Source organism: Nanorana parkeri, unplaced genomic scaffold (assembly GCF_000935625.1).
Source record: "Nanorana parkeri isolate BGI_ZX_2015 unplaced genomic scaffold, ASM93562v1 scaffold397, whole genome shotgun sequence".
Classification (NCBI taxonomy): domain Eukaryota; kingdom Metazoa; phylum Chordata; class Amphibia; order Anura; family Dicroglossidae; genus Nanorana; species Nanorana parkeri.
Genome location: NW_017306665.1, coordinates 323,201 through 339,808, shown reverse-complemented (window position 1 = coordinate 339,808; position 16,608 = coordinate 323,201). Strand labels below are relative to the sequence as shown.

Sequence of the window (16,608 nt, the reverse complement as noted above, 5' to 3'; positions counted from 1 at the left end):
CCAGTGACCGGTTACTATTAAATACCTGAGGTCTGACATTACTCCAGCCTCGGCCTGTGATGTCAAAGATCCTACGAGACTGGAAATGTTGTTTTTGGTTCCTGCATAATGATTTGCTGCCACCTAGTGGACACGTGCGAGTATACATGAAACAATGAATTGGGTCCCATTTACATGTTGTGGGCACTAAGACACACTGTGGCAGCTCATTTATCTGGTGTGGATCATAAACGCACTGTTTTTGCATAACAATGCATCAGAGCACAGTATTGCGTTGCTCTACAGTGGAGGTGTACTCTATCTTTTGTATATGTGCCAACCATATCCTGCATGTTGCATCAATACAGGTTATAACGTGCATGGTTATGTGTGGGGTCGGCCTTACCGTCATTGCTGTATCATGCAAATCTCAAATTAAACCATGCAAACATGGGGAGAACACACATACTCCACTGTGGTACAAATTCACAAAAGAACGGTAGCCAGGGCACCTGAATTACAGTTAAAGTCTACCAAAAGGAGACCAAGGAAATGCTATTTCTTTGAAGTGAATCTCAAGGCTAAAATAAGAACCAACATGGTATAAAGCCTGTACACTGTGTGTTCAATGATACTAGCCCTTTATTATAGATCTATATACACTATATTGCCAAAAGTATTGGGACACCCCTCCAAATCATTGGATTCAGGTGTTCCAATCACCTCCATGGCCACAGGTGTATAAAATCACGCACATCGGCATGCAGACGCTTTTACAGACATTTGTGAAAGAATGGGTCGCTCTCCGGAGCTCAGTGAATTCAAGCATGGTACCGTGATAGGTTGTCACCTGTACAATAAGTCCACCCGTGACATTTCCTTGCTGCAAAATATTCCACGGTCACCTGTTAGTGGTATTATAACAAAGTGGAAGCAACTGGGAACAACAGCAACTCAGCCACGAAGTGGTAGGCCACATAAAATGACAGAGCGGGGTCAGCGCATGCGCAGAAGTCGCCAACTGTCTGCAGAGTCAATAACGACAGACCTCCAGACTTCATGTGGCCTTCAGATTGGCACAACAACAGTGCGTAGAGAGCTTCATGGAATGGGTTTCCATGGCCTAGCAGCTGCATCCAAGCCTTACATCAACAGGCGCAATGCAAAGCGTGGGATGCCGTGGTGTAAAACACGCCGCCACTGGACTCTAGAGAAGTGGAGACGTGTTCCCTGGAGTGACCAATCACGCTTCTCTGTCTGGCAATCCAATGGACGTGTCTGGGTTTGGCAGTTGCCAGGAGAACGGTACTTGCCTGACTGCATTGTGCCAAGTGTAAAGTTTGGTGGAGGGGGGGGGATTACTTTTCAGGGGTTGGGCTTGGCCCCTTATTTACAGTGAAGGGAACTCTTAAGACATCAGCATACCAAGACATTTTGGACAATTTCATACTCCCAACTTTGTGGGAACAGTTTGGGGATGGCCCCTTCCTGTTCCAACATGACTGCGCACCAGTGCACATGGTCCATAAAGAGCAAGGTCCATAAAGACATGGATGAGTGAATTTGGGGTGGAGGAACCTGACTTGCCTGCACAGAGTCCTGACCTCAACCCGATAGAACACCAGTACCTGACCTCACAAATGGTCCAACATTCCCATAGACACACTCCTAAACCTTGTGGACGCCTTCCCAGAAGAGCTGAAGCTGTTATAGCGGCAAAGGGCGGAGCCAACCCAATATTGAACCCTACGGACTAAGACTGGGATGCCATTAAAGTTCATGTGCGTGTAAAGGCCGGCGTCCCAATACTTTTGACAATATAGTGTATATTACCTGTTGATCCTGCCAACTTCTTGGGTGTTCAGTGGATTTCCAGCAGAAGGCACACGTTTGCTGACTGCTGCTGAAATGTTTGTATATGGTGAAACTCTGACAAGCCCCGTGCTGGCCAGCATGAAAAGCTCCCTCACTATAGATGATCACGGGATCCTGCTTTGATGTCAATGGGTATTTTTTCCCCACCTACCGGACACTTCAGAGAAGGCATAATGACAGGCTTATAGCATTCTTCCTGAGACTGTTATATAGTAATGCTTCATCTTTTTAAAACAAAACTCCTATTTTTACATGTTTTATAGTTTGCTGCATCTCAGTGCTGTTGATCTCCTGCAGACCTTTCACAACTACATGCATGCCAGCCAAGGCTTCATGCCATAAAATGTATGCAAGCCTAATGGGTTATGCCACTCTTCTGATCGCAGCTTATAGTAGACCTATATAGATCATGTGACAGGGTGACAATGTAGGAGCACAGTTGGAAGAAAGGAAAAGAAAGTTTTACCCCTGAAGCAGGAAATGTCACACAAGGACCTTCATGGCAGGATCATCAGCGAAGTGTCACAGCAAGGCTTAACACCCCATAGAATGCCTTGCTGTATATGCAGCCTGATAGTATTACAAGAAAGTGGAATGTTGAAAATAAAAACTGCCGATTGGGAAGCTTTCTATAGCATAAGAGACTCTTCCGCCATAAAAGCTTTCTACAATCTTTCTTTCTGTACATTAGGCCACTGAGGGAGAAGTGCAGCTCTGCCGAGTCGGGGATCAGTTTGGCAGGTAGGTCTGCCATAATGGGCTAATATGCCGTGCATACAATCACATTATGGCCAAAACTCCTGGGGACACTGTGACGGACCCCCGTACTCAGGATGAGTATGTCCGCCGCTGTCTTCTTCCTTGCTGAGGAGATATTGGAACCCGCTGATCTGTAGCTCCCAGTTTCCCCAGTCACTAGCCAAGGCTCGAGTGTAGGGTAAACAAACTCTCATTTATTGAGCAACTGCACAAACTTATATACAGAAAGTGATCAGATCAGAATATAATCCAATCACATCCCCCGTCCCCTCCCTGGACATTTTGTCTTCATAACACCACAGGTGTCCACCTGCTAACGAACTCCAGACAGCCATAGCAGGAGCCTGGCCAGAATGTCATTGTTCTGAGCTCCCTCAGAGAACAATAGGAGATAACGAGGGATGGGGCTGATAGTCTTTCCATAACCAGGTCACACAGCATAACGCACTCAAAACATAACTCAACCCCAATACGCATTTAACTTATAAACTGATCACCATGTCGTCACAGACACATTTTGTATTTTTTAGCTTTAATTAAGCTTCAATAGAGAACATAAGCTAAACCTTTTTGTTTGGCTTTGGTTCTCTTTTGGGTCACAGGATTGGTTTAATAATGTCCTCCTGTGACCCCAAAGTCAGCAAATTGAGGGCTACTAAACTATATGTTTTAGATTGTAAGCCCTCAGGGGCAGGGCCCTCCTTACCATCTTGTTGTGAATTGTATTGTGATTGTAATGTCTCCCTTGTATTGTAAAGCGCTGCGCAAACTGTTGGCGCTATATAAATCCTGTATAATAATAATAACAATTACAACGGCAACAACAACAATCTGACATTGCAGAGCCGCGCTGAAGAAAGCATTGAAGACAAGGGGGAGCATGGCCATCACATCACTGGAGAGGGTCATTCACAAGCGAAGCATGCTTTAATGTGCAAATATGCTCAGCACACTTGCACATTAAAGGAGCCCTGACATTTCTAAGCAGTTTAACTTTCTCCGCAAGTAAAGCACTACACTCAGATCATATGATATAACTTTGGGAGTTCTCAATGTGATTGAACTTGAAGGAATGTTTGCTGTGCCTCCATAATGCTAAAATGGAGACACAAATAATACAACAATAATCTTTTATCATGTATGCCACCCCACATATTAAATGAATAACCTATACAACCCCTGGCCAGAAAAATATAAACCCTAATTTAGCACCATACAGGACCCTGGACCCTCATCAACACAAGGGGAATGCACTGTCAAGGTGGTACAGCCAATGTGTACTCCTGCAGTTTGCCTGCTGTTTATTAAAGTGGACCTTTCCCCATATCTTTAAAATAACAACAAAGACACCTTTAGAAATGTTTAGTGATGACAATCTACAAACACATTCTTCTAGATAATTGCCGGCTTTGTATTCTTTTCATAACTTATTTTTCTTTTCGTCCCCAGTCTGACAGTGGCCATGTTTACTAAGGGTAGATTACTAACTCTCCATGTACTTCTGGCACATGTGACTAGGACATGTGACCATGCACATCATCTCAGGGGAGGAAAATGCTTTTCCCCGAGATCTCCTGAGATTACAGATGAGATTTCCCAGCAATGCTCTGCTGATGGCAAGGCAATCCAAGTGTGCATTGTTTTGGCAAACTGAAGTCATTTTGCCCTTTCAAAGCAGGAAGTGAATGTTCTGCAAGTGTAAGTAGTTCACAATCACAGTATTTTACACCTGACATGTCCATGTTATTATTAATCATCATACAAAGAGGGATGCATTGGTAGAATTTGATTTTGACTGTAAAGGCACGGCTTTAAGAAACCAAACCACATAGACAGGAAAAGTCTGTAACATTGTATTATAATAGTAGTCTCCCTCTCTGGATTTCTGTGGTTGAGCACACTGCAGCCTGCATCTTCTCCCCTTCAGGTGTCCATCTCGTTTTCCAGAAATGCATATTTGCTGCTTACAATAAGTGGATTATGCAAACTGCAAGAGCAATGCATGCACACTGACCGAGCAGCCATGGGTCTCCTGTATTATCCACCAAGGATTTTGTCCCACACAGTGGACAGTCTAATGAAGTGAATGTCTTCAGCTCCATTCATTATACATCATTGAGACTGTCCTACGATTCTAAAGGCTTGACTGTTTTCATACTTTGTAAGGTCACATTTTACAAATTTCACAAAAACAATCTCGGTAACCTATTTGCATGGAAGTAGAGAAATGCATTTCCCATTTCAAAACAGGTAAAAGAGGAAAACTAGAGACACTGTTCAGAGTTTTACCTAAGCAATGCTGACTTTCGCTGTCATGTCACAGGAGGGACAGACTATGTGGTCTATTCATAAACTAAATAAAATATCTGTGAACATTCATTTTGTGAGGCTATATGCCACAATGCACATTCTTTAGTTGTTTTTTTTTATTACAAGGGAATGTATTTCCGAATGTTCTTGTCTTGTAATATCACATTAAGACCACCAGATGGCGATGAGCAGAATAGAAAATACTAATTTCCTATTACCATGTAGCTCCATCTAGTGGCCATAATTTGATATTACATAAAACGCATTCAAAAATGGATCCCTGTGAATAGATGACACAGCTGTGCAAATGGAACCACACGCAGCCATGCTAAATTCAAAACAAAACAGATATCTACAAGGAGAAACACCACGTGATGGTTTCAGGTGTAACATGAAACATGGTACGACAGGTGGAGTATGCCTTTAACCCTGTGTAAGCTCTTTCACTGACCAACGCAGAGGTTACATAGGGATTAGGCATAGGGCTCTGGCATGCAAAAAGAGTGATGGGGAAGTAAAGCAAAAGGTAAATATCAGTAGGTAGGGAGGGTGAACTATCAAGAGAACCATTATTGGAAAAAGTTATATACGGAGGTACCTCGGTTCACAAACTTCATTTGTTCCACGATTTTGGTCGTGAACCAAATTGGTCGCAAACCGAATCAAACTGTGATCAGACCGTGATCTCGACTAGAAGAAGGTACGACCACGTGTCAGAGCGGGGAAGATGGCTGCGGTTGTGTTCGTCACCCGATGCGGAGTTTTTGAACGGATGCAATATTCTTCCGAACTTCCTGTTCGCAAACCGATTTGTTTGCGAACATAATAAGTGAATGCTTGTGACTGCTTCCAGATGATTAATATTTAAAATGTACAAACTGGGCTACAACATACCCTCGCTTTACAAATTACAGTCACCAGCTGGTCAAATACTAAAGTCTGATTTCTACCGATCTATATGAAGAGAAGTCATCAAACAAGGAAAATGAAAACAGAACTTACATCCGCTCTGCAGAAGATCCAACGCCACACTCGTCGCAATGTCCATCCCTGTGTCTACATAAGTCTGGCAGTTCTTCAGGGAGGAGATAGACGTGTCCAAAGACGAGAAACTGAACGGCACATCACGACCAGCCATGTTGTAATAATTATCTGCTAAAGAAAAAAATATCAAAGCACAGTCAATAACTTTTAACAGATCCATTTAAAGGGCACACAATCTGGGTACTGGCTTGGTAAGGGGGCTCTGACACCTGAACTGACTTGTAATATCTTCCCTATACACTAATCGTGAATAACATTGACATTAATAATAGGGATGCACCCATAACGGTATTTCGGTAACGAGTACTGATATTTTTTTCCCCTTACTGAAAAATGGCCTGGATGGGAAGGGGGTTTAACACCGCGGATGTCAACTGGTTAAGGAAGCCAGGCGGCGTGTAATGACTCACCACCCGGCTTCCCGATTAGCAGGGAAGCCGTCCCTATGCTTCTCGTCACTAGATGACGAGAAAATATGGAGCTGGCTTTCTGGCCAATCATGTAATGACACGGCGCCCAGCTTATCGATTGGCCGGGAAGTCGGCTCCATGCTCCCTCGTCACGGGCCAATCAGAAAGCCTGGCGCCGCGTCATTATATGGTCCCTTGTCACAAGTGACGAGGGAGCATGGAGCCGGCTTCCCGGCCAATAAAGAGGCCGGGCAGCGTGTAATGACTCGCTGCTTGGCTTCCTGATACCGGAAGTATCGGGGTAGGCATCGGAGCATTTGGGCGAGTACCATTACTTGGTCGGTGCATCCCTAATTAATAATCATAAACCCCATTCAGTATGTACAAAATGATGAAAATACCCTCTGTCATGTGACCTCGAGATCACACATACAACTACAAACACTGGTCATTGCTGAGCCTGATGAAGGCGACCCTGCGTGGCCCCAAAAGCGCTAGTTTTGGTGACATGACGTTCCAATAAACGAACTCTTTGGACTGCAATACTGTTTCCGGTAAGGAATGCAACAATGTATCTTTTTGTTTTTCACACATACAACTAGGCAGAGCTCTTAAGAGTCCATTAAAAAACACAACTATTGTGAAAATGCACAGGAGCGTTGTCACCCTGTTAAAGGATATCTGTGGTCAAAAAATAAATCTGTAATTCTGTACTGAATTTTCATAAGTTCTATCCCACTTGTAATAACCAGATCCATCTAGAAATTTGCAAACTTACTTATTGAAGATGCCCATAGGATGGACTTCCTCAATGCACTGACACCATTTCACTCAACACTATGAATATGCACTTCCTGGTGTCACCACTGCTGTCTGAACTACAGCTCAAAGTCTGAACAATGTAACATCATCATTGCTTGCTGGAAGCAGTGCATGATGGACTATGTAGTCTTGAAAAATGGAGATTGCATCACATCAAGCAGCAGGAAAAGAGACGCAAAGCACACTGGGAATCCAGGAAGTAGTTGGAAGTGACGGGCAGACGGAAGGCAGCGCTCACTACATAAAAGGGATTTTTTCCAGTAAGCTTTGATTGTATTTTTTAGAAACATCTCTCCTATGTATTCCTATTACAATGCTGATGTTATAACTGGAGAGGAGATGCTGGGACTTTACTAATCCATTAAAGATAGAGGAGAAATAATGGATCTGCTGGCAGAATCAACAGGAAATAAAACAATGTTGCAGGACGGACGCAGAAAACTGTCTCAAAGCCGATTTAGGGCTTGTTCACACCAAGGGCGTTCCAGGAGCAGAGCAGTTGCAGACCGGATCAAGACTGCGTCCAATGTATTCCAATAGTATTGTGGGCTCTAGTTCACACCGCAACGTTTAGTTCCAGTGCATGTAAAAAAACTGCAGTAAGTCCTATTTTACCTGCTCTGGAACGCATGCAAACGCTTTAAAAAACGCATACAAACGCCCTGGAACGCACTGAAAGCCCATTTTAAAAAAAAAGATTTTTTTCATTTGACCAAAAACGGCCAGGAACGCATCAAAAACGTGACGAAAAACGTGGCAAAACCCACTGCACTGCGTGTGCAGAAACTCATGCAGATCCGGTCTGAATTTGGTGTGAACAAGCCCTGAGCTTTCAGTATAAATTGGCTAAATACATTTTAGGTGCATCAAAATAAAGGGCATTTAATGTCTTAAAAAGCCTTTTTTTTTTCTAAACTGGCCACAGCCTGGGTAAAAAAAAAGACTGTCGCTTGCCAGCAAGCTATAGAGTGGGATCCTTGCTCTCTCTGAGGAAGCAGTAGTCTCACTGCAGAGCTCTGACATGTTCCTCTGCAGAGTTAGACCTGGCTCCATGCTGTTTGGCCGGCTAGGTGCTGATTGGCTGGGATGCCAGCTTCCTGGCCAATCAGCATGGAGACGGCTTCCAGACCAATCAGGAAGCCAGGAGGCGGATCATTACACACTGCCCGGCTTCCTGATTGGCCTTGAAGTCGGTTCCATGCTGACTATCCAGGAAGCCGGCTTACCAGCCAATTAGCATCGAGCCAGCTTCCTGGCCAATCAAGAGCCGGGCCATACTATGGACCCGGCTTCCCTGATTGGCCGGGAAGCCAGCTCCATGTTCCCTCGCGGCTTATTCAAGTATTTAAAAGCTACTTACAAAGACAAAATGGGGGGGGGGAGGGTTTAGCAGAGAGCTTACAATCTAAAAAGGGAGGGGCAAGTGATACATGAGGAGGTAGCTGTGTGGGGATGAATTGAAGAGTGGCTATAGAGGGGCTTCAGACTAGTGGACTGCGTGTTCAGGTGCCGTCCTCAGGTGGATGTTCACCATTAGGGAATCTGTTCCTTTAAATCAGGGGTAGGCAAACTCCGGCCCTCCAGCTGTGGTGAAACTACAAATCCCATGATGCCTTTGCCTCTGGAAACCATGTCTGTGAGAATCTTGCAATGCCTCATGGGATTTGTAGTTACACCACAGCTGGAGGGCTGGAGTTTGGCTACCCCTGCTTTAAATGCTTGTTACACTGAGAGGGAAATGATCAAAACTGGAGCTGACAGAATATGGAGCAGTTGCTCATAGCAACCAACTTATACCTTTCATTTTCAAAGCCAACCTGAAAATAGAAGCCGATCGGTTACTATGGGCAACTGCTCCAGTTTTGATATATTCCCTCATTATGCGTTTCTAAGTAGCCCTCCATTCACAATAGGTGCTCTCATAAACGTGTGGCGAGTGCCAGCATAGGGCAGGCCTGCTCACACTGACTGTATGGGGTGAATCCTTTGGCACAGGTATTTTGGATTGGCTGAAGTTCTTACATCATTAATATTTCTGGGTTCAACCACATATGTGAAACAGAGAAGGAAAAGCCCTGCGGTTATTTATTTGTGAATAAGATTCAGGGGACAGTGACAGGTTCTCTTCATGGCCCACCCCCTAGGATACCGATGCTTACCTTCCCTGCCCGCCAGGACCCTGAAAACAAAGGCCTCTGTAAGCTTTGTGACTGTGTTGGAACTTGCACAGGGCTAAGGACCGCCCCTCCGCCCCATGTGACAATGCTGTGTGACTGTGCCATGTGCAGGCTGTAGAAGTTTGTTTGTAAACAAACCTCTCCTTTGCATGCAATTACTATGAGTGGCTGTCTTGGGTGATCACATGATCCGGAAGAACTCCAACCTTTAGGCCCCATTCACACTTGTATGCAAATATTGCACATTCCCAAACCACACAGTCTATACCAGGGATAGGCAGCCTGGGCCCTTGAGCTACTGAGGAACTACAAATCCCATGAGGCTATGCAAGACTATGATAGCCGCAGGCATGACTCCAAGAGACAGAAGCATTATGGGATTTGTAGTTTCACCCCAGCTAGGGGGGGCCAAGGTTGCTTAGACCTGGCAAATACTTTGAGGGAAGGAGGGGAGAGATAACAATAAGAGGTACAGTGCTACATGGACTGGGCAGGAAGGGATTCAGGTCCCTGAGAATGATTTCCAACCTTTGCCTCTGTCACCATCCCTGTTGCTGAGGGCCGGTGATTACTACGAAGCCATGCTGGGAGTTGTAATCCTCTATCAGTACACGGCCGGGAGAAGCCCCTACCTGCTCGCCGCTATCCCTCTACCAGTCCCAGCGCGGCATGACACTCCAACGCGCGACTTTCTCCTCCCTCAGGCCCCGCTTATCCCTGGGAGGTTGTCATGGCAGCGGGCGCGAGTTGACGTCATGGAAAGGCGACGGGGATCACATGACGGACTGGTGGCAGGTCATGTGATGGGATGTCAGTGTGTGTGTAATGAAGCTCTGGGGGTAGAATGGCGGGCACGGCACAGCTACTGTGATACAGGTAGGTGTTCCCAGTCTGTCATTGCTGTCCCTGTCAGCCTTCACTTTCTCCTCTGTCATCGCTTGCGCCTTGTCAGCCTTCACTTTCTCCTCTGTCATCGTTGTCCCTTGTCAGCCTTCACTTCCTCCTCTGTCATCGTTGTCCCTGTCAGCCTCCACTTCCTTTTCTGTCATCACTGTCCCTTGTCAGCCTTCACTTCCCCAGATAGCAAGGATAACTCGCCACAAACTTGCGGCAGGGTTAAATTGTAATTCTTGTTAACTTGCTGCACACATTCCTGGCAAGTTGTAGACTTGCAGAACACTTGCAGCACAAGTTCTAGTTGACACTTTTTGAATTTGCTTGGCAAGTCTACAGCAAGAGTCCTGCAGGTCTTAGCAAGAGCTCTGCAAGTGTAAAGCACTTTTTCAAAGCACGTTGATCTGGAGACTTGCAATGCAGACTTGGTGTAATTGTGCAACAACATTGTGAAGCTCGGCAAGTCTGCAATAGTTTAGCAAGTCATTTTCAAACTTGCAGCTCAATTGCTTGCTATCTGGGTCCTCCTCTGTCATCGCTGGCTCCTTGTCAGCCTTCACTTCCTCCTCTGTCATCGCTGGCCCTTATCAGCCTTCACTTCCTCCTCTGTCATCGCTGGCGCCTTGTCAGCCTTCCCCTCCTCTGGCTGTCAAAATACCTGAACAATCTGATTGGATGCCGGCATTGTTCAGGTGTTTTGAGAGCCAGCGGGGCCGACTAGCAAGATACTGAAGCTTGGCCCAGTGGGAGGTTCCTCCATCCACACAGTTTAGCGTAGATGGAGGAATCTGTTGCACTTTTTCCCATTGACCATAGAAAATCTGCAGATAATCTATAGGTGTATGGCCAGCTTTATTCAAAGCCAAGGGAGGACAAATTAAAATGGAATTCAGGAGCCAGCCTGTCCAATCCAGGAGCCCACAGGATTTATTTTAGGCATTAGCTCTATTGACAACAAGAGAAATCCTCAAAATGTAGGCGCCAGCTATAAATTTTAAAGAAGACCCGGAGGGAATTTTTTCCTCACCTTATCCTTGCAAGGTTAAGTGCTAATTTTTTTTTCTAGGTACAATAATAAAAAAAAGTTATACTCACCTGATCCTCGGAGCTGCTGGGCTTCTACAGTGCTCCCTCCAGCAACTCTCCTCTTCCGCTGCAGGGATATTATGTCCCTCAATGTCCTCACGTCCTATACACTGTATATAGGACGTGATGATGACTCTGGGACCTTGGACCATTGCAGCAGAGGGGGGAGAGACATTGGAAGGACCGGTCTAACAGCAAGTCACATCCGAGGACCCAGTGAGTATAACTTTATTTTTGCACCTAGAACAAAACCAGCATTTAACCCTTGAAGTACGGGTGTAGCCCCTCTGCTCGGGTTAAGAAAAATTTCCCCTAAGGAACATTAGCTAACCCTCTCCTGGGATTTGTCCAGCCCAGTTCAAGGATTAGAGGATTGTCTTGGAACTTTTTCTATAACGTTTTTCAGACTACCATTGAGTTTCTTTTTTTGTGTCACTATGTAAGTTTTTTTTCATACAGGTTCTCCCTTCCTCCTGCACCAGCTGAGCAATAATGCTGGACTTCCTAGCTGAAAACAACTTCTGTGGGCAGGCCATCCTGCGGATCGTCTCCCGGGGCAACGCCATCATCGCAGAGCTCCTGAGATTGTCTGAGTTCGTTCCCGGGGTATTTAGGTTGAAGGACAAGGCCGACCAACAGAAATATGGGGAGATTATATTTGACTTCAGCTACTTCAAAGTAAGTCAGCAGCAGAGGACAACAATAAAACTCCAATACTAAAAAATAATGAATAGGAAAGTAAACTCGATCACTACAATCCTATTTATATGTACAATGTAAATATAACTTCTATAGTCGCTTTCCATCTTTTTAAATCTGCAGGTTTAGTAATATTTTTTATTCATGCCTGGTGATCCTGCCATGAAGGTCTTTGTTCAGTCATTTCTGCTATGGGGTGACAACGATCTGTCCCTGTCTATCAGATGTATTTCTGCATTGTCATTCTGTCACATGCATCTCTGGTGGAGACTACAAGCATACCAAAACACATTGAGGGGGAATTTACTAAGACTGGAGACAGACAGAATCTGGAGCAGCTGTGCATGGTAACCAATCGGCTTCTAGCTTTCTTTTTTGAAGCTTAAAAGAGGACTATGGGGTAACCTTTTTATCCCATAGTTCTCTTCAGGGTCACGGGAGGACATATACTAACCTCCCGTGACCAAAAACTATATAGCGAGCTATTGACCGCTATGTACTGAGATCGCCGCAGCCTGGACGAATCCCGGCAATGCAGTCGAGATCCACACCGTAGGCTGATAGGCAGAGCAAGCTGTCAATCTAGATGCAGAGCCAGCTGTGCCCGCCCCCTCCCCCATCCGTCCCTCTAGTCAGCGTTGGAGGATCGGAGGGGGGAATCCCTTGACCGTCACCGCTCTCTTTAGGGAGATGATCGGGAAGTCAGCGATCGGCGGTATATGTGACTTCCCGATCAATAAAGCCGACCTGTGACAACTTCATTGTCACAGGTCGGCTTGAATTATGGGGGATGAGTGTTTTTCACTCTCCCCCTAATTCTCCTTTTAACCAAACAAGATGACTATAGAAGCTGATTGGTTACCATGCACAGCTGCTCCATCTTCTATCTTCTTTTACTAAATTCCCCCCAATGTGCTTTGTTACTATCAGGAAGCCAGTGCAGAGCAATGATGCACAGCCAACACTGGAATGAGTGCATGTAGACAGCAAGTTGCTGAAAAAAGGTTGGAGGAGATCAGCACTGACATGAAAAAAAAGGCTGAAAGAAAGTAAAACCGTGTTTTGTGGGAAAATTTATGATTCACAGTGCTTTCGTATACTAACATGGAAAATGGAGCACTTGCAATGTAGAATAAACACTTTATATAAAGCTTAGCAGCAGTAATAGTATAATTTGATTCCTCTCCACAGGGCCCTGAGAATTATGAGGGGAAATTGGAGGCCAAGCCGGAACTTCAGGACCTGGATGAGGAGTTTCGGGAGAACAACATAGAAATCCTCACAAGGTTCTATTTGGCCTTTGAGAGTGTTCACAAGTACATTGTGGATTTAAATAGGTACGGTATTAATCTTTGTAGTTCCTGTATTCCTCACTGCCGCATTGAAGGCAACATTACCTTTAGCAGAGTTGTCTTTAATACATCCCCTCACCCCCCTAGGTGCAGCCAACCAGTGGTTATACTTCCCCTCCCCACCAATTTAGCATACATGAATGCCACAAGGTTATGGCTGGTTCCTCATCATTACCCATCTGCACGCAGTGGCCGCATTCACTCCTGTGGGTAATCAGTACTCTTAAGGACTGCTAGAGGTGTATGGCTACTCATAGGAATAAATAGGGTGGTGGCATGCATGCTCAGAATAGAGAGAAGCCTGTCTGGACCATTTCAGACGAAAGATCGCTGCATCGGGTAAGGTGGAAAATATGCCCTGTGAGCTGCTTTCATGGGGGTGAAGGGATTTCTCAAAGGTATTCTTCTCTAAATGTGTCCATTAATGCTAACCTGTACTTTGCCCATGCAGGAAAAAAATCTATATGTTTACTTTACACCCGCCATCCAACAGCACATACTCACTTTAATCTGCTCACCCACAACTCTTTTAAATTGGCAGGAGTGAAAAAAAAAAAATACCTGGTACTTCTGGGTATGGAGAAGCATATGGCCCATTGCATGTGATAGCTCTGGGCCAAGCACAGAGTCAATTGCCATGTGTAAGCTATGACTTGAGTGACTCCTACTGCTCCCAGCATCCAATAGCAGTAGTGAAGGAGCAAACTAAGGCTGTCTGTCTGAATACCCAGACAGTGGCTGCAGCTGATTGGCCATCTTAAGGGAATTTTTGGTAGATAGGATGCAAAGAGGGTCTTAAAATAAACCTGTTGCACCCTCCATGATTTAGTATTGACAACTTTCCTTTAAAGAAGGATTTTTAAAAATTAACCCTTGCCTTGGGAGGCAACCTCCGCACTGCAAGGGTTAACTGCTCGTTTTGGTCTAGGGGTGAAAATAAAGAAGAAATACTTGCACGATTCTCTGTCAGTTACCGCCCTCCTCTTTCCCCCTCCATTTATGGTATGTCCCTCAACGTCCTCACATTTTAATGGACCTGCATTAGATGTGTTAACATCATAGGTCCGTAGGCTGGACTAGAAGAGACTGACCATAAGCATTGATGTCTGGCCATGTACATAGATGTGATCCAACTACTTGATTTTTTTATGTAAAATGCCTGCCCTTGGAGGTTGGATGGGCCATTTCAGAGAGAAAACAATAGCAGTCGCCTAAAATTGTCTGTCAGGGTCAATCACTGTTTGCCTTGAGAACAGCAATGACAAGGGAGTCTGGCGCCCTGTGCTGGTGGCCGCAGACATGGAAATCATTTCAATTTAAATCATCTCATTTCTCATCTTTCAATTATTAGTACATGTTATTTCAGTTAGCTAATATGTAGTGTTTTATCTGTAAGTAAATGTATGTTCTGGTTTCAGGTATTTGGAAGACCTTAATGAAGGAATTTATATCCAGCAAACCCTGGAAACCGTCCTTCTCAATGAAGATGGGAAGCAACTCTTAGTGAGTAAAAGATATCCACTATACCTAAGGTTACCACATGTTGCTGGAGTCTGTGTTATAGCCTAATATTAGGGACGCACTGATACTAGTATTGTACTCGCCCAAATGCTCCCGATGCCTATCCCAATACCAGAACTTCCGGTATCAGGAATCCGGTGTAGCGAGTCATTACAAGCTGCCCGGCTTCCTGATTGGCCTGGGAAGCCGGCTCCATGCTCCCTCGTCACTTGGTGAGCATGGAGCCGGCTTCCCGGGCAGTGAGTCATTACTCACCATCCAGCTTCCCAGCTAATCAGGAAGCCGGGTGGCATGTCATTACATGCAGCCCGGCTTCCTAAATGGGACTTGCAAAATCGATATTCAGTATCGGCGAGTACTGAAAAAAAAATATCGGTACTCAATACCGAAAGACTGGTATCAGTGCATTCCTACTTAATATAGAGGCGTAGACAGTTGCTCGAGCTTCTGCTATGCTTTGATCACCATACATAACACCAACAATCATTCAATGGCCAAAGCTAATTCCTTCTCCATGCTTTATACATTGTATTGAATTGCAGCCACATAATTGGCTTTTTGGGCTATCGAGTAGGTGTCCTTAATAAGAGAACCTGCAAGCATATACAGTAAAGTCTATAATAAAAATGTACATGTAATTTTGAAATGAACTGATCAAATTGCTTTGTGATGCATAGTGTGAAGCTTTGTACCTGTATGGGGTGATGCTGCTGGTAATTGACCAGAAGATTGAAGGGGAGGTGCGGGAGAGGATGTTGGTGTCATACTACAGATATAGGTGAGTATCCATCGGCCTTATTTGTATAATTTTAGTCTGAAGACCTTGCCTCTTTCTCTGGTAATTGGCTATTTACTCTATTGCATATTGCCCAATATCCTGTGCCCCAGTGCTTCAATGTTGGAAAAGCTTGAGCTGTGTATTCTCTATCACAAACTGCTTTATTATGTGGTTATGGAACTTGTACTCCTTTATTACACAAACACTACTAGAAGAATTGTCCCATAAGGTTGTGTAAAATCTGAACTCCAGGCAAACCATGTAACAAGTTGAAATACATTTACAGCGCTGTGCTCTGCAGAATCCTAAGATTATGTAATTCAGGTTGACTGTTCCATATCAGGCTGTGTACTCAGTTTGGTGAATTATTATGTTCATCTGTATTCAGTGCCGCCAGATCGTCTGTTGACTCCAATATGGATGATATTTGTAAGCTTCTGCGTAGCACCGGCTACTCCAGCCAGCCAGGATCTAAACGCCCCCCGAATTATCCTGAGAGCTACTTCAATCGGGTGCCTATTAGTGATACATTCATCAACATGGTGATCGGCAGACTGAGATCTGATGATATTTATAATCAGGTAAGGTGTTGGGAATGATAAATCACACATGCAAATAAAGAATTGCTCTTTTTTTTCCTTACAGCTAGCAATCAAGTTCAAACTTTCTGAGTGGGCTTGAATCTTGCAATAGGTTTACCTCAGTCTCTTGAAAGGGGTGGGTAGTTTTTCTTTAATGACTGACCCTTTTAAGTTATCTTCACTCCAGTGTCATAGGATTCAACTATTTGGCTTTAAGCGGACCTTGCTCCTTAGTGACAAGACCTGCCTGTCCAAGGTGCCCCCCTCTGTAAAATGATGGATGAAAGTGAAAAAAAGAAAGCCTGGGGGGGGGGGGGGGGG

General features: G+C 44.8%; 2 protein-coding genes across 3 annotated transcripts in view; one reads left to right on the top strand and one right to left on the bottom strand.

Annotated features, from left to right (window-relative positions):
* NSMCE2 (NSE2/MMS21 homolog, SMC5-SMC6 complex SUMO ligase) overlaps window positions 1–10,032 on the bottom strand; it is a 204,637-nt gene extending 194,605 nt beyond the window's left edge. Inside the window, exons 1-2 of one of the 2 annotated variants that reach the window (XM_018559467.1) lie at window positions 10,009–10,032; window positions 5,926–6,075 (exon numbers count right to left, since the gene is read on the bottom strand). In XM_018559467.1, coding sequence (XP_018414969.1) covers window positions 5,926–6,061 — 136 coding nt within the window. In that variant the 5' untranslated portion in view covers window positions 6,062–6,075; window positions 10,009–10,032. Of the gene's footprint in view, window positions 1–5,925; window positions 6,079–10,008 lie in introns of both variants that reach the window. The other variant, XM_018559468.1, reaches the window with a different exon arrangement.
* Window positions 10,033–10,216: 184 nt separating this feature from the next.
* KIAA0196 (KIAA0196 ortholog) overlaps window positions 10,217–16,608 on the top strand; it is a 43,392-nt gene continuing 37,000 nt past the window's right edge. Inside the window, exons 1-6 of the mRNA XM_018559465.1 lie at window positions 10,217–10,252; window positions 11,816–12,034; window positions 13,247–13,392; window positions 14,826–14,910; window positions 15,606–15,706; window positions 16,095–16,287. Of these exons, the coding sequence (XP_018414967.1) occupies window positions 11,849–12,034; window positions 13,247–13,392; window positions 14,826–14,910; window positions 15,606–15,706; window positions 16,095–16,287 (711 nt within the window). The 5' untranslated portion in view covers window positions 10,217–10,252; window positions 11,816–11,848. The remainder of the gene's footprint in view (window positions 10,253–11,815; window positions 12,035–13,246; window positions 13,393–14,825; window positions 14,911–15,605; window positions 15,707–16,094; window positions 16,288–16,608) is intronic.